At 47.0% G+C, this 24,229-nt stretch overlaps 1 protein-coding gene across 3 annotated transcripts in view; it reads right to left on the minus strand.

Annotated features, from left to right (window-relative positions):
• The window catches only part of LOC144772494 (E3 ubiquitin-protein ligase TTC3-like), a 1,119,388-nt gene that overhangs the window by 1,020,946 nt on the left and 74,213 nt on the right, over window positions 1-24,229 (minus strand). For all 3 annotated transcript variants that reach the window (XM_078656860.1, XM_078656861.1, XM_078656859.1), the window contains exon 6: window positions 12,488-12,541. In XM_078656860.1, coding sequence (XP_078512986.1) covers window positions 12,488-12,541 — 54 coding nt within the window. The remainder of the gene's footprint in view (window positions 1-12,487; window positions 12,542-24,229) is intronic.

Raw genomic sequence — 24,229 nt, forward strand, 5'->3', positions numbered from 1 at the left:
CCAGGTCAGTGTCGGGTGAGGTGTCTAACCCACTGGGAACTAATAACGATAAGGGACAATAGACCCCTCCCTTTCATCTCCCTCGAAGAGGCATATCAAATAAATAAGGCACTGGCTCCGATTCATGAAGCATGGACCCGGTCAGCACCACACTGGCTCCGTGTTGGCAATAACAATAAGGGAGCTGTTGGTGTCAGTTTTGCGATTTGAGGGGTGAAAGGTCCCGATCCCATACTGGCCGAATATTGAGCGGAAGTTCTTGGCTGATGCTTTCCCTTTACAGGGGGAAATAGACAGAGACTCCACTCCTGCGGCATTTACGCCCATTACTTAAGAGTATCAAGAAGAAATCTTAAAAGACCAAGACTACGGATCCATCCATTACCCTCACTACGCCCTGAAGAAGCCCCAGGCTGGATGGCAGCCTAAGGGCTGAAACACGTGTTGGCTGTCAGTTTTGTTCTCTCACTCACTCTTAGTCCCTGCTCCCAGTGCATGATTGCTATGCCTGGCGCCTCATATTAATTTCGATAATACTTGCTGCTACCCACCTTACCTCTGCTGCTAATCTTGAAATAATTTCATTGTTTTAGTATTTCGCCGAGTTTTAAAATCACTTGCTATTAACTTGTTTTAAATTGCACCGTTTGCACTTTACCTGCTCCTTGTTCTTTAGAGTACCTTCAGTGTTTGTTCCTTTTACTGCCTGTGCCCCGTTCCACCGCGGGTTTTCCCGTTTGCGTGGAGGGCACACCGGCAGACAGCTTGGTCCTCGCTCCCATTGGCTGGTGTTGGTCAGGTGGGGCGATAGACTCTGGACCTGCCCTATTTAACTGGGATGACTCTCACCGCGCACAGCGGACGCGCGCAGCGGGCGTGCGCCAAAGTTGCGCCAAAGTTAAGCCTGTCTGCGCCCGTCCGCGCCAGGGGCCAGGCGGGCTGGGCCACGCTATAGACTCCCTGCAAACTGTGAGTTATATACTCATTCTACACTTCTCTCACTTAGGCCTCCGTTTAGGACCTGTCATTTTATTTCATCCCCTGAAAATCTTACTGAAATTGGATGTTGTAAAGGCATTGCAAGACCCATACGCTCCCGTTACCACCCCAAAAATCAGGCTAAACATAGGAGCACAACTTCCTCAATGAGGCTGGCCTGCTCATAAACGCTAGGTCCTTAGTTCGAAATAATGTGGCTTTCAGACATTTTGTCTCCCAGAAAAAACCTCCTTGGGTTTTTATCACTGAAACTTGGTGCTCTGATTCTTCTGGCCCGGATCTGGTAGAGGCAGTCCCAGAAGGCTATACTCTATCCAGGATGGACAGGATCAGGCGTAGGTGGGGTGGGCTGGGAATCCTTTTTAGAGATGCTTTTACATGTCGTACCGTGCCGCTCTCTCTGCCCTCAGATATATTTGAAGCTCTGCATTTTACCCTAAATTTTCTTCCCTCAGCTTCCTTTTCCGGTATTCTTTGTTACAGACCTCCCGGCCCAAGAACTACTTTTCCCCAGGATATTCTTAAACTCATAGAGCCTTTTGTTGACAAGCCCCACTTTAGTATCTTGGGCGATTTTAACTTTCATTTAGAGTCTACAGATACCAAGGACACTAGGAACTAATAGATGGCTTAGCTGCATGTGGGCTGGGCCAATTGGTCATGGATCCTACGCACTCTGCTGGCCATACGTTGGACGGCATCTTTACTAATGATGCCAGAATTATGACCGCCACACCCATCCCTCTTTCCTGGTCTGATCATCTGGCAGTCCCCTTTTATTGTAAAATCAATCCTATTCTACCTAACAATCCTAAGAGTAACGGGTGGGAGACCAGAAGGAACTATAGAGAGATCAATGATGATACTATAGCACCCTTCATGGACGCTCTTAGTTACCTCTCTCCATCTGATCCCAACGTGGCTGCCCTTAACCTCTCCAACGTCCTGGCCGGCACTATAGACACCCTTGCTCCGGCCAAACGGCACTACTCAGCCCGAAAGAGCCCCTCTCAGCCCTGGTTTTCTGATCACTTAAGATTGCTGCGGCAGAAGTGCAGGAAACGGGAGCGGGCCTGGCATGCTCACCCTGATCCACCGGGAAAAGCCCTTCATAAAGCTCTACTTAGAGACTATAAGAAAGCCATCATGGAGGAAAAAAGGAGCCATTTCACCAATCTTACGGCCTCCCTCAAATCATCAAGGGACCTTTTTAATATAATTGATGCACTCTCGGCACCTAAAACAGCTGACCCTACCATCAAAACTCAGGAACTCTGTAATAATTTTGCGAGTTTCTTCCACTCCAAGATTGCGGACATCTATACTTCTCTTGAAACTCGTAATCTTGAGCTTGATGCCAACGCAGTAGGTTCCCTTTCTCTACCTGCCTCTCCCTCTATTGAGAATGTTGATGCCTCCTCTAAACTACAGCTTACTTGTTTTCCTCTTTTGACTCTAGAAGAGCTCGACCTCCTTCTTGATGCCACCAAGTCTTGTTCACCTCTCGACCCCTGCCCCCTAAGAACTTTGAAGACTTGCAGAGGGTCGGTCCTCCCTCCTCTTTTGGAGGTTATGAACATGGCCATCAGTGAGGGAGTCTTCCCCTCATCCTGGAAGACCGCCATTGTTAAACCACTGCTCAAAAAGCCCTCTTTGGACCCTGGAGTTCTTAAAAATTATCGTCCCATTTCCCTACTCCCAGCCCCAGCTAAGATACTGGAGTCTCATATAAACCGAAACCCCTCTACTTTTATTGAAAGTTCTGAACTCTTAGATGCCTCCCAACATGGGTTCCGGGCAGCTCATAGCACCGAATCTGCCCTAACGGTTGTGATTAACAACATCCGCATGGAGGTTGATAGGGGACATCCTACTCTGCTAGTGTTATTAGATCTCACAGCAGCGTTTGACACTCTGTCCCCGTCAATACTGATCTCCAGGCTCATGGACATCGGAGTAGAGGGTACTGCCCTCAGCTTACTCTCCTCCTTCTTACATCACAGGGAGCAGAGAGTTAAAATGGGCAATTTTTTCTCCGCCTCTCAAAAAGTGCAATGTGGGGTACCACAGGGCTCCTCGTTGAGCCCATTATTATTCGACATCTATATTACCCCACTTGCCAAGGTGGTGAGATCCTTTGGTCTTGAGGTATTATCGTATGCCGATGATACCCAGATCCTGGTATCTATTGCCCAGTCAGCCAGTGACTCTGCGTCCAATTTTAGAGCATGTATGGAGGCAGTCTCCCAGTGGATGGTGCGTAACTTTTTACAACTGAACGGTCAAAAGACCGAAATTATGGTCTTTGGAGGCAGTCAAGATCTGTGGTCAAAAGACTGGTGGCCTTCTTCACTGGGGGACTGCCCTCTTCCTACTCTTTCCGCCAGGAACCTTGGTGTCCTAATCGACCCCGTTCTCTCATTCGATTCTCAGGTAAACAGAACGGTGTCTACTTGCTGTGCCATCATTAGAACACTGAGGAAGATTGCTCCGTATTTATCTCAGGCAGCCTGGAAACAATCCACTGTTGCCTTAGTTTCATCTAGGCTAGACTATTGTAATGCCCTATATAGTGGCATTAACAAAAGCTCCATCCACCGCCTCCAAATGGTGCAGAATGCCGCGGCCAGGATGGTCTTGAATCTTCCTAGGCTTGCTTCTGTAACCATGGCTAGAAGGGACCTCCACTGGCTTCCGATTTCCTCTCAGATTTCCTTCAAACTCCTTTGTCTAGCCCATGGTGCAATTCATGGCTCAGAGGGTATTAGGTCCCTTTTACGCGTCTACACCCCTCAAAGAACTCTCCGCTCGGCATCTAAGAACATGCTCTTGGTTCCTAGACTTTTGAAGGCTAAATGGGGAGGTAGAGCATTTTCCATCTTGGCTCCAAAACTTTGGAACTCCCTCCCTCTGGAGCTCTCCAGCCAGTCTTCTTTGGTGGTTTTTAGGAAGCGCCTGAAGACCTGGCTTTTCTCTCAGGCATATTAGCGGCTCCGCCCCTAACGTTATTTTGATTTTGCAGTTGGTAGTTTTGGACTTTTGTGTGTCTGTCTTTGCGCCTTGATGCCCCTTGGGGCTAAGTTCGAGCGTTATAAAACGCCTTTCATTCATTCATTCATTCATTCATCCATTCATTCTTACGGAAAGAGCGACAACACCATCATAAACATGTTACAAAATGAACTATGGTTTGATTGGAATTTTTTCCTAGAAAAGAAAGAAAACGTTTACTTGCCCTTACAACCCTGTTGATGCTGTGTCAGAACTGGAGCTGGCATCAAGAAAGGTCTCGCCGACGGCTCCACTCCAGATCCAGCAAGGGATCCATGGAGCCCAACTTTCACTGAGGTCGAACCCACCGGCATGGATGCAGTAGGAGCCCCTCCCATGCCAATGGAGCCCAAAGGTGCTCCAGTGTGGCCAGGCTGTCCAAATATGAGGAGCAGTTACTCATAAAACTTTCAGCTGGGCGGTGATCACTCCAGCTCCAGGAAAATTAGGGAAGCGCACAGCAGACCTGGATTCAGCTTCCGCTGACTCACAGCGTCTTGAGTGCTGACGCTCCCGCACCTCGTCAGAAGACGTCGATGGATGTGATAAAGTCAAAGAGTTCGTCAAATTCTAGGTCTTCTTATGCTTGTGGTACTTACCTGACTATTTTCAGTGCAATGAAGACAGTCAGGTCGGGCTCCGTGAACGCTCCCAGGACCATCCACACGAATAGGACCTTGAGCGTCACAGACTAGACTGGAGTCGGGTGGCAAGGAGCTTGAGGGAGAGCTCATCTTAGTGCCTTGGGAGGCAAGGCGCGCCAGTTCTCGTAGGCTTTGGAGTTGTGGTACCACTCTCAAGACCACAAACACCGGCACCTGCCCGCCCTACATGGTTTGAAACCAGCTGGTTTCTTAGATGGCATACCTACACACCAGAAGCAATCTCAAAAATGTTTGACAAAGCCTTGCAAAAAGCCAGCCAAAAAGTGGTTGTGGGGTGGTCCAGACCGGATCATCTCTATCTGGCATGGAAAAGAAAAGAACTAACGTCAGTGCACCAAGGTGGCACCTATATAGGTACCGTGCATGTCACTTCTGGAGCAGACGACGCCACGCAGAGCCGAACAACCGTACCTACCAGCATACAGGAGTTCTGTTTCAAAATTTGCCATATCCAGTCTAACATATGGGCATAATTCTAAGGTAAGGCATCTGCGAATAGAAGTTATTGCACAAGTTACTTACTTGTGTAACGATATATCTGTAGAGACATTAGTTAGTGATAGATTCCTTACCTTAGAATATCCCCAGGCGTCAGACTGGATCCAGAAAGTTTTTGACAGCAGTACCCCTGCGTGTCTGAAGGTGGTGTTGTGCGGCTCTGTGTCAGTCGCTGGTGTCGTAAGCGCCGAGATGAAGTCACGAAGACTACTTAGGCGACACCCAGGCGCGCTAACAACAGTTCTGTACACGACTTTCCGCGCCAGGAATGCACAGCCATGCAAGAAACAGACTACTGGTGCCATGAAACTAGGGCCCTGAAAGGGATGACCTTAATCCTATAAATCAGTTCGCAGAACAGGGAGGGTGAGGCGGTAAGGCATCTATCACTAACTAATGTCTCTTGCAGATATATCGTTACACAAGTAACTTGTGCATCTGAAAGAGACATGTTAGTGAGAAATTCCTTACATTAGAATAGATACCCCAGCAATACCAACCCCGGTGGAGGGTCTGCACCAGAAGATCACACCAGAAAGTCACGAAGAACAGAACGGCCAAAGAAGCCGTCTCTCCAGACTTGGCTGTCCAGACAGTAATGCTTGGTAAAAGTGTGCAGCGAGGCCCACATAGCTGCCTGACTGATGTCCTGACTAATGTCCTGCAAGGGAACGCCGCGCCCCAAGGCAGTAGTGGCTGCCGTTGCCCTGGTAGAATGGGCACGCAGCCCCAGAGGAGGATCCTTCTTAGCCAAAGAGTAACACGCTTTGATGCACAGAGCGACCCAACGAGAAATGGTCCGTTTGTGCACGGCCCGACTTTTCTTGGCGCTCACGTAGCCAACAAAAAGTTTTTTGTGTGCGCTTTAGATAGAACGAGAGCGCACCTTTTGGGTCCAGACGGTGGAGCCCCTCTTCCTCTTTTGAAGGATGCGGAGACAGAAAGAAAGTGGGCAAAGTGATGGTCTGCCCGATGTGGAAGGGTGTGACAAAGTTTGGCAAGAAAGAAGGACGAGTCCTTAAAACCACTTTGTCCGGATGAACAGAGAGAAAAGGAGGTTTAGAAGAAAGATTCTGGCTCACTCACTCGTCTGGCAGAAGTGATAGCTACCAGGAAAGCCATCTTGAGAGTGAGAAGACGTAAAGGACAGTTATGAAGTGGCTCAAAGGGAGCGCACATCAGATAGGTCAAGACAAGATTTAGGTCCCATTGAGGATTGATGAAAGGCACGGGATACCAGTATCTTCGTGCCCAATCCGGAGCCACAAGAATGACTTGGGTCTGATCACGCCGGATCTTCTTCAGCACTCTGGGCAGAAGTGGTATAGGCGGAAAGGCGTCCAACAGACAGCAACTGCACTCACGACGAAAACAGTCGACAAGCGAGTACAGCATTGGAAATTCCAATGCGCAGAACTGATGACATTGCGCGTTCTCTTCGGTGGCAAATAGATCTAACCAAGGCTCTCCTCACTGCAGAAAGAGACCTTGCGCCACGTCAGAGTTCAGACGCCACTCGTGATCCACCATGCACCAGCGGCTGAATTCATTTGTCCCTGGCGTTCAGAGAACCTGCCAAGTGTTGAACCAACAGAGAAATGCCCGGATGTTCCAGCCATGTCCAGACTGAGGGTCCTGTTTGTTGCAGTACCACATGGCGGTAGTGTTGTCTGTGAACACCTGCACTACACTTCCCCGGGAAGGAATGCTCTCAGTGCAAGTCGGATCGCCCAATATGGAGCCGGGACTCCGCAGGAGACCAGAGGCCTCTGATCTCCGCCTCTCCCATGTGACCGCCCCATCCCAGGAGGGACGCATCGGTCACCACTGTGTGCTCCGGTGGGGGAAGGGAAAGGGATCTGCCATTGACCCAATCACGATTCGTGAGCCACCACTGCAAATGTCGTGCAGTGCCCTCCGAGATCTCGATGTGATCGGACAGTTGCCCTGATGTTGTGCCCACTGGAACTTCAGGTCCCACTGCAGAGCCCGCATATGCTATCTGGCATGTTGCACTAGCAGGCCCAGGAGCCGGAGGGTCATCCTGACTGAAACCCGGGATAGAGGCTGAAAGATCAGAATCATAGCCTGAATATCCCGGACTCGCTGTTTGGGAGGATAAACCCAAAACTGCTTTGAATCCAGAACCACTCTGATGAAGGGGAGCTTCTGAGAGGGACTCAGGTGCGACTTCGGCACGGTGATGGAGAACCCCAGTAAATGCAGGAGGTCGTCCGTAGTCTGGAGATAGGAGACGACTGTCTGGGGTGAGCCCGCCTTCAACAACCAGTCATAGAGATGGGGGGGGGGGGGGGGGGAGCCGGAACCCCTGATCTGCGCAGATGCGCTGCGACCACCGCCATCACTTTCGTGAACACCCGAGGGGCACTGGTAAGACCGAAGGGGAGCACGGCAAACTGAAAGTGCTCCTGGCCTACCGTGAACCGCAGGTAACGCCAGTATGTCGGCTGAACGGGGATATGAAATATGCGTCCTGCAAGTTCAATGCTGCAATCCAGTCTCCGGGGTCGAGGGCACCCAAGACCTGAGCTAGAGTCAACCTCTTGAACTTCGCCTTTCGGAGGAAGCAGTTGACGTTCCTGAAGTCCAAGATGGAACGCAGGCCCCCTTTGTCTTTCTTTTGGACCAGAAAGTTTGGGAACCACGTCCTACTTCTGGCCCAGGAACGCGCTCGATGGCCCCCCCTGGCCAAGAGGGCCATGACTTCCCGTTGGAGAAGCGCAAAATGGTCCCCCGACATGCAGTGGTACTGAGGTGGCACGGCTAGAGGGGCAGTCTCGAAGGGGAGGGAGTAGCCCCTTCGAACGATTTGCAGCACCCACCTGTCCGAGGTAATGGAACGCCAGTGGGGGAGGTGATGGTGAATCCTGCCACCCACCGGCGTGGGGTGAGCCCTAAAGCTCGGGCTAGTTAGGCTTTGAGGCGGATGCTGCGGGAGTGGAGGTGGACTGACCCGCACGCTGGACCCCTGTCCCGCCGCGGCGGCGGGAACCACGTCCACATGGAGGATGGTTCTGCGCAGGCTTGTGGCTGAACGAACGTGTCGGGGGGGCCCCTTCAGTGGCCACGAAAGGAACGAAATGCAGACGTGGCCGGGCGTGTGGTGGAGAGAACTAAGGACTTGGCAGTAGCCCAGGAGTCCTTAAAACGCTCCAGCGCACTATCTGCCTTATCGCCAAACAGGAGAGTGCCATCAAAGGGCATGTCCTTAAGAGAACTTTGCACATCTCCTGAAAAACCTGTGGACCGCAGCCAGGCGTGGCGATGGAGGGCCGCTGTCATGGAAATCGCCCTACCCAGTGAGTTTGCGGTGTCTAATCCACACCTGATGGCGAACTTTGCTGCATCTTTCCCCTCAGCAACAGTTTGGGAAAACACTGTCCGAGTCTCCTCCGGACACTGAGGCAGCACCTGCGCAACCGTGTCCCACACAGCGTGGGAATAGCGGCCCAAGAGGCATGTGGTGTTCACTGCCGAACTGTTCCAGCTTCCTGTATTCCTTATTCGGCGTAGCAGTAGGAAATGTGCTCTGGGAAGTTGAGGCCTGGATTACTAGGCTCTCCGGGGTTGGGTGGGTAGACAGAAAAGCAGGCTCACCAGGGACCGGGCGATGGCGCCTGGCTATGTTCCTATCCACGGAAATCCCGGTGGCTGGTCTAGACCAGGTGCCCATCAAGATGTCAGTTAAGGCCTCATTGAACGGCAGCAGGGGCTCCAAAGAGCTTGTGGCCGGCTGAAGCACTTCAGTGAGGAGATTAGTCTTGAGGGTCACCGTAGGCAGGTCGAGGTCAAGGGCCTCAGCTGCTCCACGAAGCACCACAGTGTATGTAGCCCCCTCCTCAAAGGCCACCGCAGAAGGAGAAAGAAAACCAGGGTCAGAGGAGAGGTCAAGGCCACCGGCGTCCTCTAGCTCTTCTGTCCATTCCTGTTCCGACACGCACTGCCGTGTAAGAGGGTCCTCAGACCCCTCCCAGTCGTCCCCTTCCTCCACTGCCCGTGGAACAGGCTGCGGAGGTGGGGGAGGGACAGGGGAATACAAATTGATGAACAGCGCCGGACGGCGTTACTCCGGCTCCGTGTCCCAATTAGGGTCCCAACTAGGGGCGGAACAAACGGAACCCACTGCGGCGCCAAGATCGGAGCCGCAGGAGGCGCCGGGGCCGGAGCCTCTGGCGGAGGTCCCTGTGGCACCGGGGCCGGAGCAATCGGCAGCGGAGCCAGTGGCAAGGGAGGGCCCTCAACTGGGACCACAGGGCCCGAAGGCACGCTGGCAGGAGCCCGAGGCCTGAACAGGCAGTCCATGGCTGCAAGAAAAACTTGCACCTGGGCAGGAGTCGCCAACGGATCCGAATAGGGCGGGTAGGCCGCGGGACTCACAGCCTCCAATGGAGCCGCGGGCGCGGTACCCCCGGCCCCGTCGTCCGAGTCCGGAGACTGACGGGGGGACGTTGAAGAGCAGAATGCTTCTTCGACTGCTTCTTATGTCGCCTCTTACCCGATTCAGAGTGTGAAGACTTTGACCCCGAGGAGCGATGATGATGGCTCCGCGTTTGGTCCCTCGATCGACCCCTGGACCTCGAACGGCGCGGAGATTACTGCCCAGCCACTGGCAGCTTACGGGACCGCCCGTCGGAGCCATGGCCAGACAGTCGGAACATGACCGGGAGTCATGGTCGCGCTCCAGACAGTAGAGACAGATGGCATGGGGGTTGGCCGCTGACATCGTGCGGCGACATGCCCCACAGGCTTTAAACCCAGGCATCCCTACGTGGCACCAGGAGTCAAAGACTCAAAAAGAGAAGACAAAAAGTCTCAAAAGTATAGTCAAAAAGTGACTAGGGTACATGCTCTAACCGGATCTGTGCTTGCTGGCGTGGAAAAAGAAAGAACTGATGTCAGCGCGCATGGGTGTCACCTAAGTAGTCTCCATGACGTCATCTCGGTGTCGACGACGCCAGCGACGGACACGGGGCACCACAATGCCCCCTTCCGATGCACAGGGGTACTGCTGACGAAAACTTTCCGGATCTAGTCTGACGCCTGGGGATATTCGAAGGTAAGGAATCCATCACTAACTTCTCTTTCAAATAGATATTTATAACAAATTAATAGGCACACTGTAGATAGTTGTGTCATGAGTAATTGGCATAGAGAGCCCTACTCCAGGTCTTTTAGATTGTCATAGCTTATGAAAAATTGTTTTGGCACTGCTGTTTTAAGAGGAACAGTGCTTGTATCGTTTTTCCCAGGGAGCACCAGAATCACTACTGTGATTGTGAACCGGTTTGGAAGGGGTGCTATAATCTGCTTTCTACTGTCCTTCCACAAGAGTGAGCTGCTTCACTATCAAAAGGTTGCTGTATTGCAGTCCACAAGTGGGATTTATTGTCACACTGACGGCCATTGATGTAATGTGTACCACTACGCTCTCAGCAGTAATTAAGTTGCTGCAGCTGGAATTGTCCAAACGTTTGAATGTTTTGTGCTTGGTAATGGACAGTACCTGCCCATGTAAAGCACCAAGTACCTGCACTTCTTTCATTTGAGAGGAAGAGTACCTGCACTGCTGCAAAACATTTAATGGGAGAGTATGGGCACTTCTAAGTAGCAATCTGGTACTATGGATTATGAGTACTTGCACTTTCCATTTAAAACACTAATGATACCGTTATTAAGTTTCACACCACTGCTCTGTGCCTTAAAGTGATTTCATTTGAAGAGTAACACCTTCGCTGGACCCCTGAAAGGTTGAGGGATATAACTGAGCACTGAATTATGAAACCGTCCATGTACAACGGAAACTGTGGTCAGCTATAAGCTTTGTAGTGAATAGCCCGTTAATTTTCGATTACTCGTGTTAAAGGCTCTACATTTCTAACAATCTCTTTTGCTTCAAATCCATTTCTTTACAGCCTTAGGTGATCTTTGAGCATATTCCCAAGGTCGCCCATCTAGATCAGTCTCCCTTCATCCAGACAAACACAATGATTCTTACCTCCCAAATAGTGTAGCGCGCAATGAAAATGATGTCAAGCACTTTAAAGAAAAATGCACAAAAAAAACACCCTGAAAATTAAATTACATTTTGACGCTCGGCACATCCCCAGTTTTCTAATCACTGAGGGGTTAAATGAAAATTAAATATTAGAATTTTACCCCTGTGACATTTCTTGCTGTGCCGTTTTCTATTATTCATTTCAGGATGTGCTCGAACACAGTCTTTTGAAGTAACCCCTCAAACTTGACTAGGGGCTAAATGGGTTTTTATTTCCCTGTTGCATTGCAACGATTGCATCTTGGACTTGATGAACCACACCTGTAAACTCAAGATCACACGCTAAGCACGGTTCATACAGATTTGTATTCATACTTATTGGAGGGCATAATGCATTTTTGGAAGCAATGGCTCCATTCCACTCTAATTCAGAATTCGCTGACAGTCTCTTATTCCACAGAACATGACCACGCTCAGTACTAAAACAAAGCCACAATACCATCCTTTCAGTGAAACAGCGCGCTAGAGAGAAAAGAGAACATTCTGGAATCTTCTCCAGAAGTCCACTGAAAAATTGAAAGGACCGAGGTCAAACATTGTATTTAATATGGTATATTAATATGACATCAACAGAATATCTGTTGTGTTATTGCCCCTCCAATGTTTAAAACAAATATTGGCAAAGCAAATAGATCCCATATAGGCAAGAACCTAATGGCTTTGCCAATGCTGGTTAACTCTTGATTTTTTGCGAGATCAAATTTATACCTAGTGTGGTGTTCTTGGTAAGAGATAGCTCTTGTGGAAGTAACCAGGTGCAGTCAACTTTACTGCAGCATATTTTAATTAATCTTAATGGTTACTTTCCAAGTGAGAGTCGTCCTGCAGCGACATTCAGATATTGCAATCCCCTAATAATATCCTATTGATTATTCATTAATCCCATTGGAACAGTACTTACAGTAATTGCCTATTTTAAGGTTGTTGTCATTTGGGGCTAAGCGATCATTTCGCTATTGGAATATCCTTTATGGTTCAAAATGTACACCATACAGAACTTACAGAACTTATCCTAGAATTAAATTTGGTCTATAAACATAGAATAAAGGTTTGAATTGTGGAGAGAATCTCCAAGAATTATTTAGGACTATAATTCACAAGTCTAGAAGATAATATATTTGAAATAAATATCTAATCTACGCAGAAGACTAGACAGCACAAACTGTAACAGTAAAAAAAAGACTTAATAAAAACTTACTTCATAAACTGGATGGCCAATACTTAGTATGCCACGGATAAAATCTGGGATGTGCTGAAACAAAATTGAAAAAGAATCCTTGAATCAAAAGGAAAATTATTAATACCTTTGGCAAGTGAGAATTTAAACTTGAGACCGTTTCATATTAACGACTGCAGTTACTCAGGCTCTCTTTACAAGGAGTGGTCAAGATGTTCAAAATCGTATACTTTGTGCACAAGAGTGGAATCTACCGAGCACTTCACTTTGCTTTACAAATGCAAACACCACCTACTTGCCAGGAGTTCACCAAATGCAACACCACTGGCCAGCCTTGTTAAAGTCAACCAAAACCTTACTTTCAACACCACAAAACGAAACCGAAACCATCAATCAAGCAATAACTCTTTTTTTTTTTTTTTTTTATAAAATTTTTATTTTCCAAAGTGATAAACCAGTAAATGTTACAGCACATTTATACGTTTCCAAATTCTAAACATTCAAACACATTCAAATACTAATATCGTCTTTTGCAGATAGTTATAGCAGCATTTTTGATAAAGAACAAGAAAAAAAGAAAAAAAAAAAAGTTAAAACAATAACTAAAGAGAGCAGTCACAAACATTACATTGCATTTCAGACCATTTCATCAATTATCTAATCGCTAGCAGCCGACGTCCCTTCCTGATTTACCAATCTGTTTTTCCAGTTTGTCACTGGATACCAAATCTTCCTCCCCAGAGTTCTACCTCTTTTTCCCTTCCTATCATAAATTGCCTTTTCTAAATTATATGTTGATAATAACCGAGCAATCCACATCTGAAAGGTTGGTGGTACCCTGTCGAGCCATGTAGATGCTATACAGATACGAAACACTGCAGCCAGCATGAACATAAATTCCAAAAGAACATCTTCAGTTCCTGACGAGACCCCTAACAGTAGTATATCATCCGTTAGCTTTATTTTAAACCCTAGCGATACCTCAGAAAATTTCTCAATCTCTTTTTTAAGAGAATACAGTTGTGGGCATTGTGAAAAGATATGGATGATGTCTGCACACTCCAAGTCACATCGTGGGCATGATGTTCCTATGTTGCCCCCCCCATTGTGCGATTCTGGCTGGCGTATGGTAAAGTGAGTACAGGGTCTTGTAGTGCTGTGACTGTAAAGAGGCCGAGCATAAAATCGTTCGGCCCAGATCAAGGGACACCTGGAAACCCTCTGACTGCAACCCCAGCTTATCCGCCCATTTCCTTATATATTTCCCTCTGTCATCGGATTTATATATGCACAATTCTGCGTATAAATATCGAATTGTGGGGTGAGAACTCCCCTCTATGTAATCCATTATACGGCAGTTCCGAAAGCCCAGCGTTCCACCCTGTTTATTCGAAAGGAAACTTCTGATCTGTAAGTATTTAAAGAAACTATTATTTGATACCTTAAATTTGCTTTGGATCTCTTGGAACTGTAAGATTTCCCCCTGTGGGTTCATAAGGTTCCCTATCTTCATGATCCCTTTGTTGTCCCAATCCTTCATCACCATATCCCTAAAAATATCACCAGGTAAGGATCTATTTGCTAACAGTCGTGTATAACTATTGTATCTTCCTAATCCCATTTTCTTTTGTACCACCTTCCAAATACTATAAGCAGCTTTTAAAGTTTTAAATCTAGTATGCTTGAAGTAACTAAAATCGATTGTGTTTAAGAATCCGTTTTCAGCCCCTTCTCCCATAATTGCAGTGTAAACGTTAGTGTGACCCGGTGTGTCTTCTCCTAGTTCTGTACCACTGCCCCCTATTAGTCCATGAAAGTATTGCATAGCTGTAGCCCAATAATAAAACCGGAAATCCGGTGCTCCCCACCCCCCCTTTTCTCTTGGTAGTGTTAGGTGTCGATATGCCCTTCTGGTTTTGCCATGTGCCCAAATGAATTTATTTAAAATTGCTTCTATTTTGTTAAACCAAAAGTGATCAAAAAAGAGTGGAATTTCTCTAAATAAATACAGAAATTTTGGAAAGGTAGTCATTTTGATCACATTTATCCGCCCCATCAACGTTCTCTTTTACTTTGTTTACTAGTGGACGCATGTTTATCTCTACTAAGTTATCTAAATCTGTAGTAACTTTTATTCCTAAATATGTTGCAATTTTGACGACTCTGTTGTCTTGATAAGTCATATAGCTGTTTTGTATTATTTGAGTTTTTTCTCTGTTAATACTGTATCCTGAAATTGCTCCAAAGTCTACTGCTTCCCTCTCTATCTCAGGAAGAGCGCTTCCTGGGTTATTTGTAATTATGGCCACATCATACGCATAAGCGAATACTTTATAACTAATGTTGTGTAGCCTGATTGGGGGGATCGTACAGTTGTTGTCTAGTCTGCGCAGAATAGGATCAATATACAGGGCGAATAAGAGCGGAGATGCTGGACAGCCCTGCCTTGTACCACGATTAATAGGTACTAGATTAGTATATCCTTTATTTATTTTTATTCTAGCGTTAGGTTCTTTGTATAATGCCTGAATTGCCTTAATATATCCATTGCCCAACCCATACCATTTCATTACTTCCCATAAATATTTCCAGGAGACCCTGTCGAAGGCCTTCTCCGCATCCAAAAATATAGCCGCGACAGGGTCCCCTGCAACTCCCATAGCGTCTAAGATAGTAATCATCTGACTCGTATGCTGTGTGGTTCCCTTTCCTGGGATAAACCCGTGCTGTGTTGTGCTCACCAAATGCTCTATGATCCTGCTTAATCTCTGTGCAAGTGTTTGAGTAGATTTTAGCATCTGAATTCATTAAGAGTTATCGGACGGTAGGATCCGGATCTAGTGGGGATTTGTTTTTTTTTTTTTAAATCACGATAATATCAGCTCCTCCCCATGAAGGTGGAATTGAATTTCCTATCTGTGCCTGCAAAAGAGTTTCAAGCATGTCCTTCCCTAATACATCCCAGAAGATTTTGTAGAACTCTACTGGGATCTGGTCTGGGCCTGTGGCTTTCCCAGCAGGAAGATTGTTTATCGCTCCCTGCACCTCTTGCAATGTGAATTTAAGCTCTAAATTTTCCTTCTCCTCGTCTTCTAACTCTACGCGATCTATATTCCCCAAATATCCAGTGATCTCTTGTTCTGTCTTTGTAAGTGTCTGCTCGTACAGTTTGATGTAAAATTTCCTAAAAACCTCCTGTATATCTGTTGTCTTATTTACCACCACCCCTACCTCATCTTTTATCTCCTTTATTTGTCCTGCTGCCAAATTCTGCCTAGTCCGAATCGCGAGAAGATGTCCTATTCTGTCATTGTACTCGTAGCTTTTCTCCCTTTTAGTTAGATAGTTAGCTGCTGTTCTGCTAACTATACTTTCACTTGCATCTGCTTTATTCAGCTCCATTTTTAGCAGTATATCTTCCAGGGGGTCTTGCTTAGAAATAGCGAATATAAGACGCTCTTCCAGATCTGTTAGATCTCTTAGTTTTTTAGCCATTTCCTCTTTTTCGTTTTTAGACCTTTGTAGTGTAAAGCATAAAGTTTCCCCCCTAACGCCAGCCTTAAAGGTCCCCCAGACCATACCAGCCGAGGTAGTGCCTCTATTAACCTCCCAGAATTGGCTAATCCATACTCTCATCCTAATCACATAGTTTCTATCTTTTAGGAGCCCTCTTTCAAAGGTCCAGTTGTAAGACTTTCTTTCCCCCCGACAGCCAATGGTAGAGTTAACACAAGTGGATTATGGTCCGATAGTATCCTCGGAAGCCTCTCCAATTGACAATCGCCTATCAGAGAGTTAGAAATCAAAAAGTAGTCTAGTCTGGCAACCATTCTATGTGGTGCCGAGAAGTATGTACTTCCCGTTCCATAAGGGTGTTTTTGAGACCAAGTATCCACTAAAGCGTTATGACATGCAAGATTACAAACTGCATTACAAACTTTCTTTTTCCTCCCCCCGTATTTCCCACCCGTCATACCCAATCCCATTAAACCGTTAACATTAAAATACCCACAACAAATAATCGGTTCAGGCCACAAGGATAATTCCTGATCTAGGAAATCAAAAATCTCTGGGTCATCATCATTAGATCCATATACCGAAACAATAGTGCAATATCCTGCCTTTGATTCACCCTCAATCATGACCCATCTCCCCCCCTGATCTTCTTTTTTCCTCTTTGTTGTAAAGGTCCCTTTTTTAGGTCGAGCCTGTCCCATTCCGCAGGAATGGGTAGGATCGAATTCAAGTGCTCGATCGGCTAGTGAAACCACTGGCGTTTCTTCACAGTGCATGTGAGGTCACGTGGCCACAAAGCGGGTCACGTGACCACACAAGCACGAGCATCTCCCTAATCCGCCTGCCCCCATCACCAGGCCGCACATCTGCCTGCCACACTTCTCCTCCCCTCGCCCATGCATTCCGCTGCCCCTCCTTTCTCCCCCCCCCCGCCAGAAGCCTCGCAAAATCACCCCTCCTTTCTCCCCCTGCCCTGCTGCTCCCTTGTTTATCTCTTTTCTTTCCTCTTTAGCCTATCATTATTTCTTGTCTTCTGTATTCAGTCTCCCTATGCCATTCTCTCTTGTTCTTGCCCTCATTTGCTCTATTTTTTTACGTTTATGTTGCTCACTTTTTCCACCCTCCCTTCATGTTATGCCCCATTTGGCTCGCCCTGTCGCCCCTCTCTTGCTCTACCACAAGCTATCCCACTCTTTCTTCTGCTTCTACGAACTTCTCTCGTTCTAGGCTGTCCCCTAACATCCCTATGCTTCCCTGCTTTCCCCCCTCCTCCAGGTCATGCCCTTTGCCCCCTCCAGGCTCCATTTTTCCGCTCCCGTTATTTCCCTGAAGTCCTCCTGACCCTTCTTTCCCCACGCTATCCCCGTCTGCGCCTTTCATCTTCCCCCGATGTCTCCTTCTGTATTCTAAGGTCTCCTTTCCTTCTTTATTCCTGGTCTCCCTCCTACCATGTCTTTCTTCCCCACACTCCTATTCCCACAACCTCATGTAACTCACATGTGAGCGTTCTCACCTCTAGCCCCTCATGCTGTGCTCACTCTCTCACTATCCCCGTCCCCTCTCTGCTAGTCTCATAGTAACTTCCTCATTACTTTCTTCTCTCTTCACCATCTTTTCTCTTCACTCATGCTGTCCCCTTCTCCCCCCTGGTTCTGCAGCAGTCTTCCCAGTCTCCCCTCCTTGAGAGTTGAGATCAGCCTCTGTTGTATCCCCCTCTCAGGACCGCACAGGGGGTTGTGCAATGTGCACTTCTGGATTCGGTGAGTGGAATATTTTGAATTTTGTTCGGCTTCCTGGCGGTGGTTCCAGGGGCGTGCGGCAGGCACCAGCCAGGGGTCCGCACATCTTGTTTAACAATTTGTTTCCGCCTCACTTCGGATGCACAGCGCCTGCCTCACCATTAGTGTAGCTACAAACAACCACAGCTTGTTCATGGCGTCCGCCCACTTTCTCCGTGGCTTAAGCTGCCTCCTTCCCTCGCCCCTCAGGAGAGACGGCTGCTGCTTTCGCTGACAGTATAGGCTGCCCGCCTGCAACTGAGCCTTGCCCATCTCACCACGGGACAGTAGAAAGCCGCTTCCCAGCTGACGGGAGAACGGGCAGAAAGGCTAATTCTCCACAGATATGGTATGTTCAGTAAAGGGGAGGCAGGGCCCTGTGCACAGCAAGCTCCTCCTCTTTGATGAATGGAGCTCTGTGCTACAGATAGTGTGTCATGTTTATGCTCCTGGGTGTGTTTTGTTTTAGCCTTCCAGCGCATATTAACCAATGCACGCCATGTAAGGCTTGCAGCTGCTATACTTCCGTAAGCCTTCCAGTGACATTGGTATGTTTCACTTTTAATTACTTCCAAACACAGAGAATCCCAGCCCCCCCCCCACTAACCATGTGATCGTGAGCGCGTGTTCCAATACCTTCTTTCCGTTATTTACAAAGATAACAGGCACACAGGAATGGTCTCTGAGCAGGCTGTAAAAACAGTGCAGTCAGAATTGGTTCGCAAATAACAGGCTGGGAGCGTACACGGCCTTCTGCACTGTTGTGTGCCTGCGGGTACCCTTTGTAATGTAATTGCAGTAGTCTCTGCTTCCCAGACGTGGTGTGTGGGACAATAAAATGCCTTGATTTTGTTTGGTTATAGTAGCCGGGGCTTGTGTGTCTGTAGCATGCACAGAACACGGGCAACAGAGACCATCCCTAGCACCCATTGCACTGTTTAGAGATAAAGTTTTTTTTTTTTTTTAAGCCAACTCAGAGCGTGTTAAGTCATTGTAGACTGTTTCAGGAGCACTGAACCCAGGGGGTTGGCCACTACGATTCCGCCGCATTTGACAAGTTGGCACGTTTCCTACAAGTCAGTTCCTTTCGTTTTTGCACACCAAATGTAACCACTTGCTTTGGCTGCAGTGTGTTCAAATGTACTTTTGAGCACACCATCCTGTTCGTGAGAACAAACGAGCGAGCTGAGTGGTAGCCCTGGTTTTCCTGTTTGTTTAGCTGAAGAAGCTTTCCGCAGTCTCATTTTTATGGAAACAAACTCAAGATTTCAGAAATGAACTGAGGCAACGACGGGTCTGGTGGCTCAGTGGACTACAGCTGCCACTGCAGGGGCCTGTGTTTGACCTCATGGTCACAGGTTCAAATCCCCGTGGGTCCACTCAGCCTTTCATCCATCTGAGGTCGATAAAATGAGTACCATTGAGTTGGGTAACAGTAAACATCTGTTATTCAGCGTCAGGACACCTTCGTGTAATCACCTGTTATGTTATAATATGTGTCAAAATAATTGTCATACTCTCCCATTTGTGGAAAACCAGTTTGTTTACTTTGGTGAGTTACTTGGCATCATTTATAGCACTACTGTGGTTCGTTTTTGTGGAGGGTTGGTGAAAGTGCTCTCATTGCAGTTTTTATCATGATTCTGACTGACAGATCACAGAAAATGATTGATCGGGGACATCACTGGTGACTTGCATCATCGTGTTATCAATATTTTACAGTGGCTTTTTTAGCTTTTTAGTCAAATTAATGACCATGGCTTTCATGTGTACTCAGTGACACAAAGAATCTATAATTCCTTTAAGCAAAGCGTTTGTCATATGAAATGTATTATGACGAATATTTGCTACCTATTTGGAATGCAATGGGTCTCGCATTTTTGAGAGTTTAATCTGTTGGTATTGTAAATGACAATTCCTTTTATTTGTTTGTTTAAAAAACCAACACATAAATAAAAGGCATTGTAATTTAAAATCCCAATTGCTCAAAATCTCACAAATGTGAGACCTATTGCATTGCAAATGCTTGTTTGCTAATATGGCCACCCCTCTTATCTTAGTTTCTTGTCTCGTATGGGCTAGTACCTCAAAGCCCATTTGTTCTAGCAGATGTTTATTGTTTCCCTCTATGTGCGTTTCTTGAAGGCATATAATGTCAACTTTCAACATTCTTAGCATGGCAGAAACTTTCTGTCTTTTACCTCCATCATTTAATCCACAGATATTAATAGTGGCAATCCTTACCCCCATCTTACTCTGTTAAGCCTTTCCTTTCTGCATTCCCATTCAATATTCTTATAACCACCTGCAAACTGTGCTCCCTTGAACTGTACTCCCACGCAGAAAGCCCTGCATTCGTATGCTTCAAATACTTTCTCCATAAGTGCTGTACTCGCCATCCTTAGATCCTCCCCCTCCCTCTCCCCCCCCTGCCCCCCCTTCCCTTCTCCCCCCCTTCTGAGATCCCTCCCCCCCTGATTACAGGCAAATAGGTCAATTGTGACCTATATGTAGCCTCTATAGACTGTAGTGTCGCCTCTCTCTCCTACCACTACCTTCTGCTTTCTACCTTATTCAATCAGTGTATATCTGTATATGCAGGATATCCTATGATGTTTTAGTTGGGCTTCTTCCTCTGTTATCCCTCCCCCTATGCTGCTCAGTAAGCTCTGTCAGAAATTCTCCTGCCTTGATTTCTGAAAAAAACATCCTAGTATGCCCCTTGCTGATAACCTTTAACCTTGCTGGGTACAGTAGGTATGCTTCCACGCCTTGTTTCTGAAAGGGGGTGATCAATTGTCTCAATTTCCACCTTCTCTCTACTGTAACGTGGCAGAAGTCAGGTCTGGCAAAAAATGTTACACCCTCATACACTTTCCTGGAATCTGGCCTGGCCCTATCCATAATCTCTTGTCTTGCAAGGAAGTTCCCTAGAAACACTAACATTGCCCTGGGTAATGTATTCTGCTGGTCCCCTCAGTTTTTCTCAATTGTTAGTGGAAATCTATGAGCTCTTTGAACTTCTACTTCCCACTGCCACTGGGACTCCAGAAAGGCCCCTTTCAAGAGTTTAATCACGTACCCCCTTGGATCTTGCCCCTCCAACCCTTCTTCTAGTCCCAAGAGTCTCACGTTGTTCCGCCTCTGGCGATTTTCAAAGTCTTCAATCTTCCATTGAAGATCCTCCACTACCTTCCTTTGCTCGTTTTGGAAGACCTGCCAGTCTGTTACTTCGTCCTCCATCCTCCCTGTTCGTTCTTCCACCTGTGTAACTCTTTCCTCGACTTCTTCATATTTTCTGTTAAATTTTCTGAGCGACGCCTGAATCTTTTTCGTGTCACGTCTCGCTCTCCGACTTTCCACCCTGGCCTCTGATTGCATCTGTTTAAGGGTGCCAAACATCATTTCCATTGTTACATTCTGGGATATAGACCCAGACGATGGCCCTCCGTTAGCCCCTTCTACTTGCCCGCCTTCTTGATAAGTACCTGTAGTGGCTGAGTAGTCCCATGATAGTTTTTTAGTCATGCTGCTCATAGACCCTTGACCACTTCTTCTTACTCCCACTTTTTTTCTTTTTTGCGTACTTATATCTCTGGAGCCTGTGCCTGAGCTGGAGGTGGCATCGGAGTAACTGGCATCCTCACCCTCATACTCGCTAATGCCGGTGGAGTCGGACCCTTCGTTGACAGAGAAAAACTCCGGAGAACCATGCTTGTCTTTTCTCCCCGTTTGCTCCTGCCCCAGTTCCTGCTCCTGCTCGTGCTGTGTTACTATACTTGTTAGGCTCCCCCATTTGCCTTCTGTAGATAGTTTCTTATGCGTGTTAAGCTCCGCTTCCACTGTTAGTATGGCATCTAGCATCAGAACATTGTTTTGTTTCTCAAGTACCACCAGGGGCCCCTCTGCCATCCCCATTGTTTCCCCGCTCACCTTCTGAGCAGAGCTCCCGTTTCCATTGAGGCCAGGGCTGGCGTCTCCCGCGGTAAGCGTGCTATCTCCCGACGTGCCTGCTGGTTGCCCGGCAACCGTACCACAAGCGGCTGCGTCCTCGAGGACGGCTTTCCCGATCTCTGCATTCATCGCAGTAGTGCGCTGTCCGTCTCCACCATCAGCAACCGAGGGAGCTAAGGACGCTTTTGCCGCAAAAGACTCTGTTAAGGTGGGTTGCCTCATGGCATCTTTCTGCGAGTGGGAGTGGGCCCGCTGTGTTCTGCTTCCTTCGGCGTCTTGCGATGTTTCTTTCTGTATTTTGCTTAGTCCGGCCGTTGCAAGCCTCGTCTCAGGCTTTCTCTCGGCTCTGTCGGCCTTTTTCTGCTGTGTGACCTTTGAAGGCAGAGTGGTAGCATTTGTCTGTTTTTTCGAACCAGCAAGTATTTTTGGGGTTGCTTCCAGGCGAGAATCGTCTCGCACTGGTGCAATAACTCTCCTAAAGAGCCTAAATAATCTATCACAGCACTTTCAGTGCTACACTTACTCCTGCTAATCACCCACCACTCTACATGAACATTCCACAACAGCAGACCTCATAAAATACAACCTGAACGTTCCATTTGTTGCAGAAAAACTGTCACATCCTTACCCATTTTTGGTAATATGGGTAAGCAAACCAAAATGGTTAAACACATTGCATAAACTAAGACATAAATCTGCAAGCAAAAGCATTTGCAGCCAAACCTCCATAAGTCATATAAACACAAATAGATGTCAAGTTCGTAGCTTCTGTTGCTCACTTACAGATGTGCACATCTTAACTCCCAACCTCAATTTGTTACCCCCCAGGCATTCAACTAGGCTTTCAAAAATTAAATCACCTGATTTTGTAGCACCCACCTCCCTCATCAACAACATCTTAGTAGATACAACCCACTCCTCTACCTCTAGGTCATGCCCACCTCACAAACCCACATGCTTTCCTTTCCCACCACAGCATAGCAGGGAGTTCATTAGAAACAATGGACAAACCTGCAGGTCAAACAAATGCTTTGATAAATATATTCAAATGTCAATGTCCAAAAACAAGCGGGGCATTTTCACAAGGTATGGTCAACATCCATCTAGACATCATTACACCAATTTACAATCAGAGCAATGCACTCATCGAAGCAGTCCTTTGCTGTACCACTCACTCCCAAGGAGTCTTCCCTACCTTAATGAAAAAATTGTAGACATCAAATACTTATTGAAGATGATAGACTTGGTGTATCACACACAGCACTAACAAACCAGCTGCCAATGCTGAATACCCACACTCTGACTACTACACACAAGTGGAGCTCTTTGGACCCAGATAAAAAAATAAAATGTGTTGATATTGTAGGAAAGGTCCCCTTTTTATGTGGTTACCCCCCACTTGTTGCCTGACATCTGATGCAACCTGACCTGATGTGCCCAGGGTCTCTGCCAATCAGGTTCCCATGGCCTTAGCTCTTTCCCAAAACTGTACCTTTGTACCCACAATTGGCACATCTCTGGCCCGCTTCTCCTCGGTGCCCTCTGCCAGCTCTCTGGCACCTAATAGGTAGAAGAGACAACACTCTGCTGGCTCTCAAACTAGATAAGTACACCTTCTCTGTAGACCGCCACAAAGCCAACATCCCAGGTGATGCACTGAGAAGAGTGGTAAATTAGGTAAAGGTAAAGGAATGACGTAGAATAATTTATGTACCAGGAAATAGCATATGGTTCCAGGATTAAAAGGTCCCAAGAAATGGATGTAGGAGAATATGAAATCTGTGACCAAAATGTTTCTGTTATATTGTATGTGAACTTCCTACATTTGTCACGCAGTGCTCACAGGGGCTTACCTTTTTATTTGTGACCATAGCGCGGAGCTCGGTGAGCATGAGGCTATTGCTCCTCACAGCTCCGAGCAACCAGTCACCTCTACCTGCTCCACTCACACACAATGACTGATGATGGATTGATTGGCAGACTCATAAAGAGCAAGCTGTCACTTCAGGAAAGAAGTGTCCTGATAGTCTAGAAAGAGTAAATTGGATCAGAAACAGATCTGACCATCCTCCAGGTTTTAGATGTTATTTGTAAACAAAAAGTTCTTACGATGTATCCATAAAACTTTCAATTTACATTCAACAAGTAAAGGTGGTGTTAGAGAAGGCCAGGTTTTTGTAGTCGCCACCACTAAGGCACAGTCCCCTTTACTAGCTTTTTTTAATTTAGAGATGTTAACAGACCGGCAAGCTCAGGTCTAAAAGTACAGGATACCAGGAGAAGAGCGAGGCAATGTAGGAATACTGCCTATTGTTTGTGACAAACACAGAGCTTTGAAACAAGATCTTCTATTGACATGGAGCTAATCCAATCTATCAGGTTCACTAGACATTGATGAGGATTTCTTTAAACGTAAGGCCAGTTAAGGCGCTGCATTTTGGAGCATGTGCAAGAGATATTTAGGTAGTTCTAAGGATTTGTATTAGATTTTTCCTAGCAGGCAAAGGAAGAAGAG

This window comes from Lissotriton helveticus, chromosome 8 (genome assembly GCF_964261635.1).
Source record: "Lissotriton helveticus chromosome 8, aLisHel1.1, whole genome shotgun sequence".
Lineage (NCBI taxonomy): Eukaryota > Metazoa > Chordata > Amphibia > Caudata > Salamandridae > Lissotriton > Lissotriton helveticus.